The sequence below is a fragment of the Delphinus delphis genome, chromosome 20, assembly GCF_949987515.2.
Source record: "Delphinus delphis chromosome 20, mDelDel1.2, whole genome shotgun sequence".
Taxonomy (NCBI): domain Eukaryota; kingdom Metazoa; phylum Chordata; class Mammalia; order Artiodactyla; family Delphinidae; genus Delphinus; species Delphinus delphis.
In genome coordinates this window covers 30,358,022-30,380,235 of record NC_082702.1, presented here as the reverse complement: position 1 = coordinate 30,380,235, position 22,214 = coordinate 30,358,022, and the positions used below count along the sequence as shown (strand labels likewise).

The 22,214-nt window shown below is 39.1% G+C and overlaps 1 protein-coding gene across 1 annotated transcript in view; it reads right to left on the bottom strand.

Moving 5' to 3' along the window:
* The window catches only part of LPCAT2 (lysophosphatidylcholine acyltransferase 2), a 62,293-nt gene that overhangs the window by 21,045 nt on the left and 19,034 nt on the right, over positions 1-22,214 (bottom strand). The window contains exons 9-11 of the mRNA XM_060000411.1: positions 12,634-12,716; positions 9,926-10,051; positions 8,189-8,342 (exon numbers count right to left, since the gene is read on the bottom strand). Of these exons, the coding sequence (XP_059856394.1) occupies positions 8,189-8,342; positions 9,926-10,051; positions 12,634-12,716 (363 nt within the window). The remainder of the gene's footprint in view (positions 1-8,188; positions 8,343-9,925; positions 10,052-12,633; positions 12,717-22,214) is intronic.

The following is a 22,214-nucleotide window of genomic DNA, read 5'->3' as shown; positions in this document are numbered from 1 at the left end:
TTTGGTATATCGATTTTATAGAATTTCCATGAAAGACATAAAAGCATTTGAAATAAGGAAAGGAAAACTCAGAGAAGTTAAGCTACTTATAAAAGGTCACACAGCCAATATATTGTATAGGATTATCAAACCAATATGGGTGCCCAAAAGGGGAACAATAAGTTCTGCTGAGGAAAGGAAAGGAGAACATTTACCTACAGAAGAGGTAATGTGTAGGCCTGACCATAGGCTAAGTCAGAGTTCTCCAAAAAGACAAGATATATATATATATATAAAGGGGTGGTGTAGTGAAAAGATAGAGGAAGTAAAGCATGTGTGGTATTCAAGAGATAATGAGTAGTCCAGTGTGATGAGAGTTTACTGCTGAGAATGATGGGAGATAAAGGCAACTCAATAGAATAGAATGAAATTGGAAAGGACTCTGAACTGCCATGTGACAAAGTCTATCTCACAGGTTACTCTGGAAACTACTAAGGCTCAAATATGAAGTCAAAAGGAGATTAAACGTAAAATTACTTTATAAACTGTACAATTCTAGAATTAAATAATGATTATTCTAGCTATTATTAGGGAGAGAATAGTAGCTGGGAGACACTGCTCTGTGTAGGACATGAGAGCAATGTCTCCTGCCACACTTAGTGGTTTATAGAAAACTCTCCATCAACTGGTTTTATGGCACAATGACTCCAATAACTGGTCTCATGGGCACCGTGAAATGGTCTCTGTAAACACCAAAGGCCAAATGTCTTCCTTTACCACACTGAAGAAGCACCACAAAAGGACTTTCTTCCCTTTAGGGGATCACAAGGGGCCATCTGGCCTCAGACAGATTTAAATCCATTCATATAAGCTTCTGAGGAAATTACATGGGCTTTGTTTTTATAATATTGCAAATTAACTTGACAGCATCCATTGTCATATAAAATGTGCCTCCTTATGACCATCTGAAGTGTTTTTCGCTGAAGTTTAAATCCAATTCCTCTCATTTATTTTCTGCTAAGATGGAAAGCATTTGGCTAACAGTTTCTCATAAGCCATCATAGAATAAAAGACTGTTATTAGATTAACAAGCCTTTTCTTCTCTGGACTATTTAATCCCCTAAGGCTATTTATTAGAACATTAATAGGAACTTTGGTTGCTGTCTGGGGGAACTCTACTGTGCAGCTCTGGAGAAAAAGAGTAGGGGAAGAGGCCATATTCAATGGAAAATTTAACCCTCAATTTGAGGGGGAAGAGTTATTGAACTTAAAAAGTTAACAGTGACACACGAATGCTACTAGCAACACTATTCATAATAGTTCCAAAGTAGAAACAACCTAAATATCGACTAACAGGTGAATGAATAAACAAAATGTGATAAATTCATATAATGGAGTACTATTTGGCAATAAAAAGGGATGAATTACTGATACAGGCAACAACATGGATGGACCTCAAAAACTTACAATAAGTGATAAAAGCCAGACATGATACTGTATATTGTAAGATTCCATTATATGAAATGTCCAGAAAAGGCAAATCTATACAAGTCTCTATTCTAGTCTTTATTCTAGACCAGGTCTAGAACAACGCAGGAGGACTTACTATAGTGGTTGCCTAGGGTTGGGAGATAGGTAGGTGACAGGCATTAACAGTTAATGACACAAGGAATCATAATGGGGTGATGGAAAAACTCTAAAACTGATTTATGGTGCTGGTTGCACAACTTGGTAAATTTACTAAAAAATCATTGAACTGTATGCTTGAAATGGCTGAATGCTATGATATGTAAAATATGCCTCAAGAAAGTTATTTTTAACAAGTCCAGAGATGGTTTGTAGTAAAAAGAATACTGAACTAGGAGTTCCCAGTGCTGCAACTAACCAGCTCTGTAGCCTTGAGCATACAACTTCCTCTTTTGGGCTGGAAGCTTCCTGAGAAATGAGGAAGATGGGCAATTTGACACTAAACATCCTTTCAGCTCTAGAATGCTGTGAGTCTAGATCTTCACGTGCCATGAAGTGGTGACTGCAGCTTCGTTCTTACCTTGCATTCAGTTTCCTTCTCATGCCCAAGTATTTTTATGTTATATATGACTGTAATTTAATCTTTTTCTTGGGTCTGGTTCTACAACTTTTAAAGACATACTTACATACCCTTATCCTCACTTTGACGTATTGTCTGGTTTTCAAAAGTATTCTGGTAACCTATCAAATATGTTGCTCCTCCAGACAGAACTCCAAGGTGGGGGGACTGAAGCAGGTCTCGAATAACACAGGACACACAGCTCCCGCTGTCAGTGAGGGCTCTCTGTCAAGTGGGGCTTTCACCTAACTGCAACATGATCTGGACCAGACCTTCCTAATTTATTGATGAGAATGTCACGTTGGATGAAATCAAAAACCTTTCTAGAGTCCATATAGATAATATCTATTTCTTCTTCTTTATCATCTTGGACTGTCACTCTGTTATAGGAGGAAATTAAATTGGTCTGACACAATTTGCTCCTTATAAAGCCCTGTTCTTTACCTCTTTATGCTCTTGGAGGAGGCCACTGCTCACTTGTTCCAATAAAAAATCGAGGTTTAATCAATGCCCTCTCCTTTCGGTTTCCTCTAAGTGTCTCCTAGGTAGACTTGCATTGAGAAGCCAAAATGAAAGCGTACAATTCTCATGCTTAAAAGGATATTTCTAGTGTAAGAACACTCAGGGAGGGAAAATATTATGCTGGACTGCATGGGGGAGTTAAGTCACCGTGAGAATTGAAGAAGGAAATGGTCAGACATATAGGCCATCAAACTTGCAGGATGACTGGTACAACTGGATAGGAATGTTCATCTAGCCCACTCAGAAAGTTATAGCTTTCTTCTGTTAATTATATCATATGAGCTTTAGATTTCATATAACAAATCCTGATTAATTGAGATTGGAATCAAGATGAGTTCTTTTCACGTGAGCTATGAAATACTAAAGTACACATCAAACCTGAACTGGAAATTTAAAGGATAGAAGAAAGGGGAAGAGGGGGGTGGAGGAGGGATAAATTAGGAGCTTGGGATTAACAGATACACACTACTAGATATAAAGTAGATAAACAACGAGGTCCTAGTGTGTAGCACAGGGAAAAATATTCAATATCTTGTAATAACCTATAATGGAAAATAATCTGAAAAAGAATATATAAATATAACTGAATCACTTTGCTGTACACCAGAAACTGACACAACATTGTAAATCAGCTATACTTCAATTTAAAAAATAGGATAGAAGACTTTACTGTTGCAACTATTCACCTCTGGCACTGTATTATGAAAGCAGCCATAGACAGTACATAAACAAATGGGCATGGTTGGTGTCCCAATAAAGCTTTATTTACAAAATAGGCATCAGACTGGATCTGGTCTATCAGCTGTAGTTTGCTGACTGTCACCTGCTATATTTCCTAAACTGATGAAAATAAAGCATGCTGGTAAAATTTAAGGACTGATTGAAGGATTGCAGTCAAGGCTTATAGCCACCATCGTTCCACATCTGATTTAAAGGGGGTCATTCTGAATCTTTATTCTCACCAAATCTGTCTACTTCTTATTGACATCCTCCCCATTTCTAACTAGTGGTATATCTTCATCTTCACAGATGAGAGAGACTGATTTCTAATCACTCAGCTATAGTCTGGCATGAGATCACTCTCTTTTTACCAAAACCATTATGCACACAACAGACCACAGGCTAAGAAAATTTAGATAGTTGGTTACTATTTCCATTCTCTAAAAAATGTGAAAACTGTCCTGATTTTTCCCATTTCGGCCTTCTAACGGGTACTTGGTTCTTCTGGCATTACTATGTCCTTTGTTTAGATATTAGAACAGGAAAGTGTGTGTATACTTTAGCACTTTGACAATCCATCATTTTTGGCTATTCTGGAGATCTTTTATTACTCTTTTGCATTGTGTGGAATGAATGCGTTTCTTTATCTGAGTTCTTCCTGTCTGCCCTGTTCTTGGCATTAGTTCAAGTGTTAAACCATGAGCAAATAATGAGCATATAATAACAAGCATCCTTGCTTGCCCTTCCCTGTTAGAGAAGGTAGGGTGCTGTATTATGCAGATTTTCAAGCTGAGAGTTAGGACAGGGCATTTATGTGGCTTAAGTGACTGAAAATAAACAGAGAAATCTTTCTGAGTGGGGTGGATTAACTTTTCTATTCAGTTGTACAAATTATACTGAAAGTTTAGGACCAAATGTCCCACAAAGTCAAAAACATTTACAATCCTGCTCTTTGCTGAAAAAAGCCTGCTGATCCCTGAAATATAGCTTCGCCACCAGCGAATATACATACCGTTATGGTGATGTGTGCCAGATGGAACATGACCCTGAATGTATCATGAGATGTGCAGATGAGATGACTTGCCACTAGTAAGAGGTAAGAGGTAGATAACATGGTATACTGTCAAACTAGCAACAAAGATGATATGTGTGCTGCAATATTTGAGGACTTTGTCTCATAGGTATGTAAGATACTGCTGGCAGGGCAGCACATGGCTCTGCTCAATAACACAGCGTTGAAGAATGAATGAAATAAGGTGATGCTGTGTAGATATTCTTATAACTGTACAAATGTGTTATAATTATTTCTGACTTAGCCAGTGTTGTTTCTCAGTCCCATTAAGTGTATTTAAATGCCTTCAAGAGGGTTGGCAAAAAAATCTAGTCTTGAAAACTGAATTATGAATATAAAAAATGTTGAGAAGCCACTGTTTTAAACTACTGTCTCAGCTCTCAACTGTCTCTAACTCATGTGGACTTTTGACTAATCCCTATCAGCCTCTGATTCAGAGAGTTCAGTGTACATTTGGGAAAATAAAGAAGCTGAATGAAACCTAAAGATGAAAAGGGTCTTCTTTTCCTTTTTTTCAGAGATGAGACCTCTCCACAAAAAACTATCCTAATCCAATGAGCCATGCTATGCTTTGGATCATGAATGCCACATTTCTGTTGGACCTTGAAATCATCTGCCATCGCATATCTGACAATCTAAAAGAACACATCAGATTGTCAGAAGAAACTGAATGGACAGCACATTTTCTTTTTTTTAGGACAGACTGAGATGAAAACCATTATGAAGTTTTTGCAGACTTGCCAGGAATGTATGTGGGAAGAAGGAGTAAGGGGACATGGAGAGAGATACAGATCTCTCCCCTTCCCCAAAATACCAACCACAATTGCACCAGACCTGGGGAGAGATTGAGAGAAGAAAAGAAGGAAGGGGAAAAGTAGAATACAGTGGGAAAGGCACATGGGAGGAGCCCTCTGCCCTGCAAAAATTTATAGCTACTGAAATGAAAGAGCAAGAGGAACATCCCACCCTCTCTTTCCCACCCTTCTTCCTCCCCCACCCCTCATAAGTATTGAGTTTAGCAAGATAAGCTACTCAGAGAGAAATAAACTATGACGTTACTGAACTTCTTTGTCTTTTCCGTGGAACATTTCCCAGCTAAATCCCTCCAAGAGAGCATGGAAGTGGGGATGTGCACAGGGTGTGGCAACGATTACATAATTCAGCTTCTCAAAACAAAGCAAATCTTCACAGGCACAGACATGCAGGTATGTTAAAAACAAAAAAAAAGGAAAGCGAGAAAGACAGAGAGACAAAGAGAAGAGAAAAGGAAGAGGTAAAGAAAGGTCAAATGCATTAGTTGTTAATTCTCCAGATTATTTTCTCTACCTTCCAGTATGTTGGAGATCAAAAGTGTTTTAAAGACCAACTCATGGTCTATATCTAAAGCTAAGTCTATACACTATACAAAGAAGTGAAGAAAACTTAACAGTTACAATTGATACATGAGCTGATTGAAGCAGTCCATGCAGAAGTGTGATTGACCACACTGGCCACAAAGGCTCACCAGTCTCCAAACTGCTTGGAGCTAATTGTATTCTTTCGTTCAGAGTGAGTCAATCTGGCTAACTAGGGCTTATTGTAATCCTTGGTTTACACTCTCTTCCCCACTCCCAAATCTTACCACATATCCCAGTGCTATAGAAACAATGGGGCCACTGGCAGGTATCATCAGTCATCAAAAGACAGAACTGGTGTCAAAGCAATCCTGTTATTGCTGTTATGACAGTTTGACACCTGAAAGACAGGGCAACTTCTATGGAGACTATTTTTTTTTTTGCGGTACACGGGCCTCTCACTGCTGTGGCCTCTCCCGTTGCGGAGCACAGGCTCCGGACGTGCAGGCTCAGCGGCCATGACTCACGGGCCCAGCTGCTCCACGGCATGTGGGATCCTCTCGGACCGGGGCACGAACCCGCGTTGCCTGCATCGGCAGGCGGACTCTCAACCACTGCGCCACCAGGGAAGCCCTCTATGGAGACTATTTTTAATCTTGATTAAAAATCCTGATGAGCATAAAGTCTATGATGTGCTTTGAACTTCCCTCTTGGTCCCTGTTTCATGTCACTTCCCATTTCCCCATCTCCTGTTCTTATTTGTATGTCCCTGCCATATTCCTTCCTGTCACCAATTTCATATTTATAGAAACTTTATTTGAAATTGCTTGCATGGTTTCCAGAGCCATATTGAAAAATGCTATACAAATCTCACAGAAATACTAGTAACAGTACAAGTGAAAAGTGCCTGTATTTTCCCAACTTGCACTGTTACATACCATAATTTACATCTCCTTTTCCCTAAATCTTCATTACACTTTAAAGTAGCACTATTGCAGTGACACATTACCATTTCACGGACAAGGAAAAAATATTTGTATGCTGCAACAAGCACAGAAGAGAGGCTTGTGCACTCCATACGGAAGAAGGTTGCTTACCTGTATCATGTTAAAGAATAGTTCATCTAAGGGACATCCCTGGTGGCGCAGTGGTTAAGAATCCACCTGCCAACGCAGGGGACACAGGTTCGAGCCCTGGTCCGGGAAGATCCCACATGCCGCGGAGCAACTAAGCCCGCGAGCCACAACTACAGAGCCCACGTGCCACAACTACTGAAGCCCGCACACCCAGAGCCCGTGCTCCACAACAAAGAGAAGCCACCACAATGAGAGGCCTGCGCACCGCAACGAAGACTAGCCCCCGCTCGTCGCAACTAGAGAAAGCCCGGGCCCAGCAGCGAAGACCCAACGCAGCCAAAATTAAAATAAATTAAAAAAAAAAAGTTCATCTAAGAGAATAAGTCACAGAATAAGTCATTAGGAATGTTAGTGACCTCTGGGTAAGAAGAAAAAGAAAAGCTCTGTCCTGGTTTCTGTCAGCAGGCTATAATTTCTTTGCAAAGTATCTTTTCCCAGTGGTTGATAGAGACCTGGGACTTCTGGTGCCAGCCAGGATGGAATGAGCTTAGTTTAGCCTATCTCTCCTTCTCACTACAATTAGAAACTCTGATCGAAATACAAAAAGCACTACCTCTGGATAAAATACCATGGCAGGAGGAACTTGAAAAACAACCAGATAGGCCTGAAGGCAGCAGGATGAAATTATTAAATTGTTGAAAGTGAAGAACTCTATACAGAATTCCATATATGTACAACAAAAATATCCCTCAGGAATGAATGTGAAATAAAAAAGATAACAATCCTAAGTATTTACCCAACCCTAAGTATTTACCCAAGTAAAAGGAAAACTATATTCACTCAAAAACCTATACATGAACGCTTAGAACAGTTATATTCATAATTGTCCCAAGGTGGAAACAAACCAAATGTTCCTCAGTTGGGGAATGGATACACCAAGTATGGTACATCCACACAATGGAATACCACTCAGCAATAAAAGGAGACAAATTACAGATACATGCAATAACGTGGCTGAATCTCAGGTGCGTTATGCTGAGTGAAAGAAGCTGGACTCAAAAGGATATACTAAATGATTCCATTTGTATGGCATCTGGAAAAGGCAAACCTATAGGGATGGAGTGATTGCCAGTGGTTAAAGGTGAGGGAGGGGCTTGACTATAAAAGCCTAACTACAGGGAATTTTTTTTTTTGCAGTTGTATTATTATATTACTATTATTATTGCTACTACTACTATTAAGCTGAAAAACAAAATCATGCAATTAAACAATGGGCTCAGCCTTGCTTCTTCTAACACTGACCTAGCAAGTTTTTCTAATGCCTGCCATACTGATTTATACCCTGTGGGGACTCACGAAATAAAACTATTTGCATGTTAAAGATTAAACTTTAACCTACCCTGTCAAAGAGCGCAAAAAGTTGTCTCAAGACATCTGAAACAGGCAGCTTCAAATACTCCGCAAATTCTTCAATTCCGATTCTTCCTCCTTTAGAGGAACTTGCAATAGCGGCATATTCATCCAAATGCTTACGAATCCCATCCCAATCTAATCTAAACAAAGAGTTATGAAGATGTATTAGCGTTTTACAATCCACATGGACATTTTGTGAGTTTTGTTTTATTCATCTGTCTGAGGGAAAAATATATTCAGTGTTACATTTGAAAAGGAGAAGAAAACGAATTAAAAAATTTTTTTTTTGCGGTACACGGGCCTCTCACTGTTGTGGCCTCTCCCGTTGCGGGGTACAGGCTCTGGATGCTCAGGCTCAGTGGCCATGGCTCACGGGCCCAGCCGCTCCGCGCCATGTGGAATCTTCCCAGACCGGGGCACGAACCCGCGTCTCCTGCATCTGCAGGCAGACTCTCAACCAGTGCGCCACTAGGGAAGCCCCAAAAACGAATATTTTAAGGCACACTTTGAACATGGATACAGACTTCTAATTTTTTAAAGGATATTAACATAACTATAATTATCCCAAATATCTGAGGGAAAGAAAAGTAACTGGGAAAAGGAGCAATGTGGTAAGATAATAAATGACTCATGAGAAGAAAAAAAGAACTCACATTTTAATCTAAATATTACTTAGTAAGTCAACAGTACTTACTGAGTTGTTAAAAAAAGTATACAATTCTTGCTTTCAAGCTTTCCGGATGATAATGAATTCACATTTCACAAAATGTTGTGATGGGGGATTCATTAGACTTTGTACACTTCCTCCAATATTAGTTATAAAACACTTTAAAAAACACTGGAAAATATACTGTAGCTTACATCACATCCTGTAGAGTTAAACAGGTGACTTAACATATACTTCTACATCCAATTTCAGTAACTATCTAATTTTTTCAAATCTATTGGAATATTGTAAAAATATAACATCAAAACATTGCTATCTAGAAGATATAAATAATGTTTGCTACATCAGTTATCAAAAAATATTTTTTAATATTGAACTTTAATACAGTAACTGGTTCTGCAGCTCCCTCCTAGGGAGGATGCCAAGGTCTACTGAGTTAATAAATTCGGCAGATCCCTGTCAGGGCTGAAAACAATGAACTGTAATCAGAGAGGGATGTGGGAGTTACACCTTCATACCGGGAAGTTCAAAGGGAATGTTCTAAATGGTTTAAAACAGATCATTAAAATCACAATTTTTTTTTTTTTTGCCTTTTCAAAAAAATTATGTACCCAGAAGGAGATGGTTGATCTAGGGAAGTATTTAAAATTCAATGATAGTCAGAATTGCTGCTCTACAAGTCAATTCCTATTTCACATGAGGAGTTCTGACCACCTCGTGCCAGTACCATATAATTATGCCATCTTTCTTATAAGAAGGTGGCAGGACCAACTACTCAGCTGTTTCTGGGTAGGGAGGCAGATCTGTGCTGACTCGTGTTTACTATCTCGTTCTCCTCTCATGACCAACGCACATATTTCTAAGTTAGCTGTTCTTGAAAAAACAAAACTAGATGAACTAAATGGGAGATAAATTCACATCCCTGGCTTTCTTAATAAACACCACGTAGGCTCTAGAGTTTGAGCACTAATGAAAGCAGAGAAAATAAACATAAGAGGAGTTCAGGTCTCTTTTGGACACCTTTAGGAAAGCGTGGTAATTTTAAAATATGCTTACTTCAATTTCCGGCTGATTTTGGTAAATTCCACCAACCCAGCTTCCATAGGCAGTGTTAGCTGTCCTGCTGAAATCATCAATCTGCAGTCTTCATAGGTGTGATCTGTTACTGGAATTCTCAGAGCTCTAAAGTATTAAAAAACAAACAGATTCAACTTCTTAAAAAAGGTGATGGTTTTTCATTAGGCCTGAATTGGTCAACAAACGACAGTAAATGGAAAAGTATTTACTACTTTTTGAACCAGTGGCTTTGGCTTATTATTGCCAAAGAGACATATTTCTCTACTTCACAGACTTATTGTGGCTCGAGTTAATCTCCTTATGTCTGTGTGCTTCTGCCAGCTAGTCATTTTTGTTCTGTGTTTTGACTACAGTGATAATAATAGTTGAGTTCAGTCCATGGAAAGTAATGAGAAGACTTAGGTTCAAGTCCTATGGAGTCTTTTACCAGCTGGCACTTAACCTAAGCCTCACTTTTCTCATCTGCACATGGGAATAATCACTTCCTCCACAGGGTTATTTTAAGGACCAACTAAGAATGCCTGTGGAAGTGCCATTTAAACAGATAAATGGTACCTGTACATATTATAAGTGAATGGTCTATCCATATTGCTAGCTAGCTGCGTCTTTCCATCTTTTAAGACTGAAGATCACCTTCTTGCTACATAGCAATCTTCAAAAAATACTAATGAGGACTGATTATAAGATCATATTTCTTCCAAACCTAAACACCCTCCATCCTCAAAGGAGTGCACAATACCGACTACCTCCCTCCTGCTCAGAGATCTACTTATAGTGAAACAGATTTGGAAAAAATACATATTAACAAGAACTTGAAATAACACTGGAGTGACAAGAAGAAAATCTGTGCTGTACATAAAATAATTTCCTGCAGATCCCTCTTGGCTAAATTTTTATTCACACACATTCAGTGACAATCATAAAATTATGTCATCAACTGTTATTTGATTTTGTTGAATCATGGCTAAGAACATTCAATTTTCAATGAATGCAATATGAATAAACATTTTTTTCCTACCTGCCACTAAGTTGTTTTTGATTAATGACTATTTGGGTGTAAGAATATATAAGGAAAATAAAAATTAAAAACACTTCAGGAATTATGAGTAAATAGTAGAACAAAACAGTTAAGAGCTTGGGCTTTGGTAATAGGAAGCGTGAATTTGAATCCCAGCCCAGAAACTCTCACTACCTCAGAGCCTCCATTTTCTCACTTGCCTCAGAGCTGCTGTGAAGATTATGTTAGGTAACACAAGCAAATGGTCTAGCACAGGATTTGGTAAATATTTATTAGTGGTCGACCACCACTACTTACCTCGGCTTTGCTCTTTACCATTTTCAAATGCTTTTAACATTTCCTACTTGACTCTCATAATAACCAAAACTATGAGAAAAGCCAGGCAAGGATTAGAATTCCCACTTTACACATGAGGAAAGGAGCCTTGGAGGGGACTTATCCAAGGTTGTATAGCTAACTGAGGTCTTTCTTACTCTTTATCCAAGGCCCTTCTACCTCCACGCCTCCAAATCCAGGAAAAGGCTGCTTAAACAAACCTTTCCTGTTTTTAGGCAGGTTTTGGGAAGTCAAACTATCTGATGTAAATTCTCTCAGTTCCTAATACTTATCTTCCTTCCTAAATTTTGGACATAAGCTAGTATGAAAACATAATGGAAGAGGGAAGAAAACAATATCAAAGCAAATTTTGTAGCTGCTCTAGAAACTAGGTAAATCAAGTACATGTAGGGATACGTAGTAACAAAAGTTTTTCAGCCAAACACGTAAACATTTATTCTTTTTTGAAAATAAAGTTAGTCTCCTGTGAAATATTAATGTATGTAATATACATATAATATATATAATCTTGCTTATAATGCCAAATTCAGCTATGAAGCTAAATTCAGAGTTCTCATTGCATTTTTACTAAGAGAATAAATACTGCTGGCTTATTAGCTCCAAACCTACCGTTGGGCATGACTGAGGGAGGTGGTGCTTGGGGAGAGGGTGCACACCTGGAGGGTTCTGAGGCTGCCTGGGTGGTGGGGATAGTATAACACACTCTTTCATTACAGGAGGAGAGGTGATTTATCTAATCAGGATAGTGGCCAGTTCAAACTCCCTTAAGTGCAGGAAAATACTTGCCTTATGTTTTGCAGTTTCTAAATCCTAAATTTATAGCCATCCCCTTAATGAGGGTGACTTTCCCCCTTTTCTATGCATCTATTGCATTCCCTTGCAAACTTTTCCCTTTTTGGTGCTATAATCATTAATGCCTTTGAAACACGTGGCCTTGGCAGCTATATGGAGGCTGAGGGGATAGAAGGTGGGTCACAGCAGGAACCACTCAGACCACCATTAGCTTTGTCTGACAGCGACTGGCCAGCTTGGGAGAATTCACCCTTTGGAGGTCACTGGCTGGTTTCTCCTGGTTCATGTACCCTCCCTGTTCACCTTCTGGCAAAGCTACGTCTGCATTAGTTTGGGGTTACGTCAGGGAAAATATTTATAGATTGTCTTACTGACTGCATTCCTAGGCACATGATTTTTCCTTACTAAAATGAGTTGGGGAATGAGGCCCTCAGACAGAAAAAAACAAAGACAAAAAACAAAAAAACAAAAACAATGTTAAATGCCATTTACCAATAATTTTAAAACTATTTACTGATCATAATCACATATAGATACTTACTCTGCCATTAAATTCCGGACTGTACTGGCAAAAAGGACAGGATCACTTTTTTCTTCATCATTTGGTATTTGAACAGGCATAAACTGAAAGGCAAATATACCTTTCCATTACAATTGTGAGGCCTAAAACTTTAAATGCTAAATTAATTTATAAGCTGTCATTATATGAAATCCCCTGCCTTTCTAGCACACGGGTTATAGGATAGAATGTAAAGAGCACTGTGCTTGGACTCAAGAGATCTGAATCCAAGCTCTGGGTCTTTCTGTGTGTTAACTAGTATGACCTTTAACTTTTCTGAACTGTCTCCTCAACTCTGAAAGGAGGGCTATGACCACCTATGTCCTGGGTTGTGGTGAGGATGAAATGAACCAATGTCTGGAATTCTGGAAGTTGTAAAGCTGAAACTACTCAGATCTTACTCTCAAAGCTGCATTTTCTCCCACCTACCCTCTGTGTGAAAATGTTATTAGTGGTAGTACTTTGTTTTTTGTAGTTTATCTTCTCTATCCATTCCTATATCAGCCATATTTTTATCACTTAATCAAGCTTTATGTTTGATCATTTCTTCTGCTTGTTTTTGAACCCTTATATTGGTTTTCTACCATTTTTGCTTTATCATTTTAAATTTTACTCTTTTTTCTCCACTTGATAATCTGTGATACCTCATTTGTACTATTCTTGTTTTTAATTATAGTTTCCTAACATTAACAAGCTTTCAGTGCTATATTTAAGTCATTGTACATTTTTTGAGCACCTACTATATACCAGGCAAGATGAACAGGACCCTAATTCCCACTCTAAAGAAGATCCATATTTTAACAGGATAGACTGACACAACACACACTATCATTACCCCTAATGATAGGGCTTAAAAGCTTAATTAACTTACTTAAAGTTATATGGGTCACATGACTAGGATTCAGCTCAAGGCCTGTCAGACTTTAAAACCCTTGTTTTTCCCACTAAACCATCCTTCCTCGAGTATGAGCACAAGGGATAGGAAACGATTAATTTGGTCGGGGGCTGGGAAAAGCAACCAAAGAGGTTTTATAGAAGAGCTAATGCTTGATCTTGACTTTCTGAGGATAAACATGATCTTGCCAATTCCTACTGTTTATTAACTGAACCAGGCACCACGCTAGGTTTTTTATATGCATTATTTCATTTTACTAATCCTCCCAATTCTAGTCATAAGGAATTGGGGATCACAAAGATTAAAAGACGTGCTCAAGATTTCATGGCTCATTTCCATTCAACAAATCCTGCTTAAGCACACTGTTATATGCCAGGCATCACACTAAGCCTTGAAAACATGACAAGGAAGTTCTGCCCTCAAGGAGTTCTTCATGCAGTGGGGAATAAATGTGCGATACAGTGAGCTAAGTCCACCATTAAGGGCTACCATCCTTCAAGAACCTACTGTGTACTGGGTACTTTATATAAGGGGTTTTATGTGCGAAATCTTGCAACAATTTCTTGAGGCAAATTCTACCATTTCCCTTTGATAGGTAAAGAATGTGGCTCCAAGAGGTTAAACGATATAGCTAAGCCACACACAAATGGCAGGGTCACAATTTGAAAGAAAAGTAAGTATCTGTATAAATAACACCACTTTCAGACTCACATGGACCTGTTTTCAAGCTTGTTAACCATGTTTAAGAAGCCTACGGGGGGCTTCCCTGATGGCTCAGTGGTTAAGAATCTGCCTGCCAATGCAGGGGACATGGGTTCGAGCCCTTGTCTGGGAAGATCCCACATGCCGCGGAGCAACTAAGCCCGTGAGCCACAGCTACTGAGCCTGTGCTCTAGAGCCCGCGAGCCACAACTACTGAGCCTGCGTGCCGCAGCTACTGAAGCCCACGTGCCTAGAGCCCATGCTCCGCAACAAAGAAGCCACTGCAATGAGAAGCCCGTGCACCGCAACGGAGTAGCTCCCACTTACCGCAACTAGAGAAAGCCCTCGTGCAGCTATGAAGACCCAAAGTAGCCAAAAATAAAATAAATAAATTTATAAAAAAAAAAAAAAAAAAAAGAAGCCTACGGGCAATAGTGACTCAGAGATGAAGTTTAAGCAAGGGAGTGAAATGACCCGGTCAAAGTTTTTGAGCAGTAACTTTGGTGGCAGGGAGTGGATAACCAAAGAGGAAGAGGCTCGGAGCAGGGAGAACCCCTGGAGGCAACCACAATCACTCTGTGAGTGATGGTAAGACCATGAATAGAGGGAGGCAGGGAGGGTGTACAGGCCAGCATGGACCCAACTGGCATTTTTAGGATAAAGTGGACAGAAATCATAGGCTAATGTGCTATTTGTTATTTTACTTCTCACATTTATTTTATTAACATCCTCTCCAAGAGGACAGTGGCATGCTGCGGAGACAGCACTAGGCCTGGGTTGATGCCTTGGCTCTGCGATCCTGGAAAAGTCATTTAGACTTCATAGGCCTCAATTCCCTCTCTTGTCAAAGGAGAAGTTTGAGTAGGTGCCGTCTAAGGTCCTTTCCAACTGGACTTCTAAGTCTATCTTTTCGCTTAGTATCCAGTCATTCTTTAAGATGGAAAAATAAACTAAGCCACCAGAGGTCCCCACATCACTTATATATCCAGAGCAATGAAAAATCTTTGCAAATAAATATTTCTAAAAATTCCCTCCATCCTGTTCTAGTAAAATCTCTTATAGTTGCTTAGGATGAAATCCAAGGAAGAAAACTATGTTAAAATCAATGTTCATAAAAACCTAACAAAATAATACAATCAATTAAAGTTTTAAATTGCCATTTAATTCTTCATTAAAAAAAGCTAAATACTCATTTATAATATATTTGATTGGTAGGTCATAAAAGTTCATACTGAAAACCCTAAAAAATAATTGCTGTTACACTGTTAACCAAACACAATACAATGAACTATGGGTTTGGTTCCTTTTAGTGCAGGGAATATATTCCATAAAATGATTTTTAATAATGCTTATATTGGCATGGCATCTTATTCTTGAGGAAAATAATTCCCCTGAGAGTTCAAAATAGTTAAAAGCCTGGATTTGATACTCACTGGTCTTGGAGGCCCCCATGCCTCCTGAGAAGCAATTCAATGGAAATTCTAATAAAAAGTCATCTCTCCTTGGATAAGATCTTGCCCTCTATATCACATTTCCAATTTGTACAACGTCATTCAAGGGTCACAGCATGAACATATCTTTTACTTGGGAAGGAAGATCAGCCAGAGAGAGGGGAACATGATTGTCATTGTCTATTACTGAACGCTAATACACACCTAAATACCCCAGTGACCCCAGGACCACAAGTTATCCTTTCTACCTTTATCTTCTCTCGTTATCCCCAGTATCCACATTGATGGCCCATCTTGATTTCACACCCCTTCATCTGGCCACAGATATTCTCCTCAACTCTACCTTGGCCATGGAAAAAACATGCAATTCTAATTCCTCCTCTGACAAGTTCTTCCATGAGAGTTTCTCCTCATTATCTATTAGTGTTTACTTCACCCCTAACCTGGTCCTGCAGAGACCCCAAGAAACTGACGGTCACCCTCAGGAACTATTCATCCCTCTCTGCCACCCCCTGCTGACAACATCTGTCTGCCTATCTACACTGTACTTTGAGAATCAGACACTTCTCTATGACCCTTCTGTCACCTAGAATCTGTCACTTCTGCCACATACTCGGTCACCTCTCCTGATCCCGCCTCCCTAATCCTGTTAGAGAGTGATGCTAACTGAGAGATGCTAAACAAAGGTACAAAATCTTACTGGCTGAGGCTACTACAAATTCATGTTCAGTTCCTTGGAGCTGCTTGAAAAATTATGTAATTTCCCAAGGTGACCATGCTGCCTCCAAACATAAAAAAATACTTTTTTGTTTCTGTTGTCGAACATCTTCTTTTATCCTTCTAATCTGTGTAGGTGGGCCAAAATATGTGATCTTAACATTGGGTCTATTTCTTTAATGTTTATGTGATAGGTGAGGATCAAGTTACTTAAATCGAACCTCACTGCTGCTTGGCAGGCCTCTTCTGTCCTTCTTTGACCTGCTGCCATCATATTTTCCTGTTTCAAACGTGTTCCTTGCTTCTCAAGTTGCAATTCCACTTTCATCTCAATAATACTTCATTTTCAACTTTAGAAAGAAGACAGTGAAGGAGTTCAGGACATGCAACTGCAAAATGTGCCACTTGGGTATATCAATTATTTTGAGCTGTAGGCACTTAAAAACAGCACTGCAGGGAGAGGTTTTCTCTGAACTCCCCTTATCTGCCCATGACAGATCCTCCAAAAAGAACTCAATTGTCCTAAATGTGCTCCTGGGGAGTTTCATCAAACAGGGAAGACTGACTCTCATCAGAGGGGAGGAGACTAGAAGTCAACATCACACCCAGACAAACTTTATCACACACCATCATGTCTCCCATCTGTTCTAAAGGCCCACTCGTCTTTCTTAAAAATCATTTACTCTCCCCTAAGTGGCCTATGCCCTCCCTCCCCTGCTTCTTTTTTTCTTTTTCTTTAATTTGAAACTTTTATTTCTGCTATAAACTATGTGGAAGCTCTAATTCATCTTGTTTTTAAATTGGAGTAAAATTGCTTTACAATGTTGTGCTAGTTTCTGCTGTACAATGAAGTGAATCAGCTATATGTGTACCTATAACCCCTCTCTCTTGGACCTCCCTCCCTCCCCACCCCACCCATCTAGATTGTCACAGAGCACCAAGCTGAGCTCCCTGTGCTATACGGGAGGTTCACGCGTATTTACGTCAAACCTAATCTCCCAATCTCCCTCTTTTTCCCCGTGTCCATATGTCCATTCTCTACGTCTACGTCTCTATTTCTGCCCTACAAATAGGTTCATATGTACCATTTTTCTAGATTCCACATATATGCATTAATATATACTTGTTTTTCTCTTTCTGGCTTACTTCACTCTGTATGACAGACTCTAGGTCCATCCACATCTCTACAAATGACCCAATTTCGTTCCTTTTTATGGCTGAGTAATATTCCATTGTATATATGTACCACATCTTCTTTATCCATTCATCTATCGTTGGACATTTAGGTTGTTTCCACATCCTGGCTATTGTAAATAGTGCTGCAATCAACATTGGGGTACATGTGTCCTTTTGAATTATGGTTTTCTCAGGGTATATGCCCAGTAGTGGGATTGCTGGGTCGTATGGTAGTTCTATTTTTAGTTCTTTAAGGAACCTCCATACTGTTCTCCATAGTGGCTGTATCCCCTGCTTCTTTTAATATGGTATATAAGCTCTCAAATCTCACTTTTTTGGGTATTCACTTTTTATTCCCTGTGATGCCCTTGTGAATATCATATTAAAACTTAATAAATCTGTATATCTTTTCTGCTGTTAATCTGCCTATTATCAGTTTATTTCACAGACCCAGGAATCAGACCTGGGTGGGTAGAGGGAAGTCTTTCCTCCCTGACAGCATCCTGTGTAAACTCTGTCAGTTCCCTTTCCCGTTGCACCTGAGATGGGCTCCACAGCTCCAGCCCCCTCCTCACTGCAGTATCCCCTCTTCCCTCACCCTGCTTACTCTGTACCATCCTGACCCAGATGAGGAGGAGACTAACTGGCCTGTCTCCCACACCAGCACCTCTAGTTTGCACTTTTGGTCCCAGAGCCTCCTACCTCTTCTTGGGCCTTAGACTGCACACAAGATAAAGCCCAAATTCCCCTGCCTATTGTTTAAGACTCTCCATTACCCAGAGCCAGTCCTTTACATGAATACTCACTACCAGTGAGACTGGTGTATTCATTGTTTACTGACCACATCAAGCACATTCCTTTCTATTAAATAAGTGATGATGAGAGGGAGAAAGATTGAGGAGTGATGACGCTACAATCAACTTTTTCTTCTTCTAAGGAACAGAAAAGGATTTTAACAGGTGAATCTTAAGAAATGTGCAGTTCTGGGAATTCCCTGGCAGTCCAGTGGTTAGGACTTGGTGCTGTCACTGCTGGGCCTGGGGTTCAATCCCTGGTCAGGGAACTAAGATCCCGCAAGCCGCGTGGTTCAGCCAAAAAAAAATAAGAAGAAGAAGCAGCAGAAAAGTGCAGTTCTCGTTCTGCTCGTGATTCTCCTTTACAGTCTTCAAAAGGAGAAATGCAAAAGAAGAAAGGTTTTATGAACGTTAGCTCCTTCCTTCCCCAAAGAACAGGAAAATCTAGTTGATAAGGTGAATAAAGGTTAATGCCTAACTCACCACATACTAGCACACAAGCAACCTGATTAAATCCTCACAACCCTATAAAATAGGTATTAGTATCCCCCTTTGACCAGTGAGAACACAGGCTTAGAGTGGTTTAAGTAATTTGCTCAAGCAAATACAGGTAAGTACTAGCAGAACTGGAACAAAAACCCCAGCTAACGCTCTTCTTGTAGCACTCTATTTCTCCACTTACAAATTCCAGAATTCTACCAAGTTCCAGAAGAAATTACCTCTGTTAGAACAAGTACCTATGGGGTGTGTTGTGTGTGTATGTATGTATGTATTTGTGTGATGGTTTTCTAAAAGGCCCGTTTTAGATTAAAAACTACACATCATTTTAGTGCATTCGGATATTTAAATAAACTATATAAATGTATTTGAAACTTCTCTAAGTAATTAGCTTTAAGAGATTTAAAAAGTGATATATTTCTATAGGTGTTGATCATAACACTCATTATTATAATCCTTTCCTACATCAGAAATTTTTTAATGAAAAAAAAAACCTCTTTCTATCACAAGGCAATGAATTACCTACCATTAAGTAATGCCAGCAGCCACTAGAAGCTCACTATAAGCTTTGCCAAGGAAGTTTCCTAAAGCAAAATATGTATGTCTACAGACAAATCATTTTTATGTATCTCTAATATAATGGATGGCTTTAAAGTCAACATATTTTGAATGCAAACTAAGACACAGCCCATGAAAAAGGAAACTGATTGTAGAGTCAATGTGAATGTCATGTTTCCATTCAGAAACTAGCTGTTATCCACAGAGTGCTATATAGTCTGACTTTGCATATATTCTCTCTCATGAGATAAACTAGAAGGCTCTTTATTTATGTCATATTTTGGGATGTTCCCTACTAGCTAGCTTATTCCCTATGCCCCTAAGCCATATGCTTATTAAGGAATACTTGTGGAGTAGCTGGCTGATAAAAGTGATCACTAAAAGATGCTTTAAGTACACCCACTACGCCACATTATGATTCAAAGAATAACTTTCAAAAGAACCATTCTGTAGACACACATGGCATCATTGTTCAAAGATGCCACAAGAGCAATTACATAGGGCATGAGGTTTGGAACTTGTTGTATTTTTAAGATCCAAGAGTCAAGAAAATAATAACCTTTTCAAAAATAAGTCTTTTTGTTGGGGAAGCAGAGAAGGAGTGGGTAAGGAAATAGTCCTAAATACTATATTCCCTAGATTTTTAGATATCTGATCATTTTGGTAATTAAAGAGATTGATAATCATCATTAATGAGGGGAGACTTGTGAAACTAAAGGATACAGCCTTCAACATACTGAGAAGTCCTTGACTCACAAGAACAAGTGTGTCTAAATGGACATTTTAGTAACAATCCACTCATAGCTCATTTTAAAAACCATAAAGGTAAAGCTATATTCTTGAATAATACATCTTGAATTAGGTTTACCTAATTAATATTCAAGAAGGTCTAAAAACACATGTTAAAAATAATACCTAGGATTTCCATCCATTTTAAGAAAAAGGAAAGCAGAGGAGGTGCTTTTGAATAACCAAGACAACTGAAATTGTAGCAACTAAATGTACTGAGACTTCTGACTAAGCTGCATTGGGGCAGTTCAAGCTGGGCCTCCTTTGACGTGGTGGAAAAGCTGGAGCCTCAGAGCTAGTGCCCAGCCCCTGAGAGTCTTGAGCCAAGGTGTGGGTATACTTAGTGCCTGGCAGTCTGCTGGGATACATTTTCCAGTTACATCCCAACAGTGGGGAATTAAAATATTCAAAAATCATAAAGTAGTTAGGAGTCCCCTGGGTGAAAGGTAGACTCATAAATCTCAAATTAAATTACAGTTAAAATAAGAATACCCAATTTGAAGCCTAAAATTTCCATCTTCTTACCCTGCACCACAATTCTTATATATCAAATCCCTACCTATTCAGCTTTTTTCAACTGGTTGAAAGCCATTTTGTGTGTGAAGTTATCGAACAAAGGATATATTCTTTTATTTGCAGAAAATATTACCCAAACAGGTCTGAGGACAGGTTGGAGAATGCAAATATTGTAATTGAAAAGAAAGAAGGACAGCCATGACATGGAAAGGAAATGTGGTAATAGTGGTCAGGGCAAAAGCATGAGGAATTTGCAACCTCTGTTGTAACACAATTTGACCACTGACACACGTGCTAGACAAAAAAATGTACAGTTCTATGTGCATTTCCACATCTATTGCTAGATTTCATCTTAGCTAAAGAGGGGTAAATTCAGAGGAAGGAACAGCATATATATATAAACAATATCTTCCAAATGTGCAGAGAATATGGGTTTTCTTATTTATTTATTTATTTTTAGAGAAAGAAAACAGGGCTAGCTATCTGAGCAGCTTTTCAAGAAGGAAGAGCAGTGCTCAGTCGAAGTACTTAGAAATAATAAGATATTTCTTTCTACCGGGGTTTCCCAAAATGTATTCTATGGAAACTGGCTCTAGGAGGTATCCAGAGAAAAAGGGGTTCAGTGGTCAAACATTTCAAAGGCACTGAGAAGTCTTGAGAAAAGAAACCTGATTCATTTTATTTACCCTGGTACTTCCTAAACTTATTAGGATACAGATTAGTTTTTTTCTCTAGAAACATCTAACTATATTCCAAGATCTAGTGTTTTCTGGTCACACTGAGAGATACTGAGCTGGTTTTAAAAGTGGGGAGGTGTGGCATATAATTAGTAAACAGGTATTTTCAAGGCAGGCAGACAACCTGCAAGTCTCAAGAAAAATTTCACTGAAGTTAAATTCGCTTTGACATAATTTGCCCTCCTACATCATTTGGTAGTGCTGACAACAACTAAATGGCTGAACAACCAAGCTATCCAACAAAATAAAACAGGATTCTTGTGACTTCCATTCCACAGTCCTGTCACCTGGAGAACTGGCCCCCCGCTCAGAACTCTGAATTACATATGTAAACTTAAGGTTTTCATTACAAAAGCCACGGATGCAATTGGAAAATCCAGGCAAGAGTCTGGAGAACCACTATTCTGACCCTCTCTCTTCAGAGGCTACCTGAGGGTATCACTGAAGCCAACGAGATTCTGAATTCAGGGGTCCATTATTCCATGTCATTCCTGGAAACTAAGCATAGTTCTTGGAATCAACCTTCAGAGTCTTAAAAATCTGGTCAGAATTTTCAGAACATTCTAATCACTCCTCCAGTGTTACAGCCTGCTACTGTGACTTAAACTGAAAAACTGTCCTGTGAACGATGATATGAGCTGCCTTCACGGCTCATACAACATGATTTCCTCAGGCTCTCCAATGTGCAGATTGATTCCAAAAGTGAGGGTTTCTCACTCTGTACCTCTCC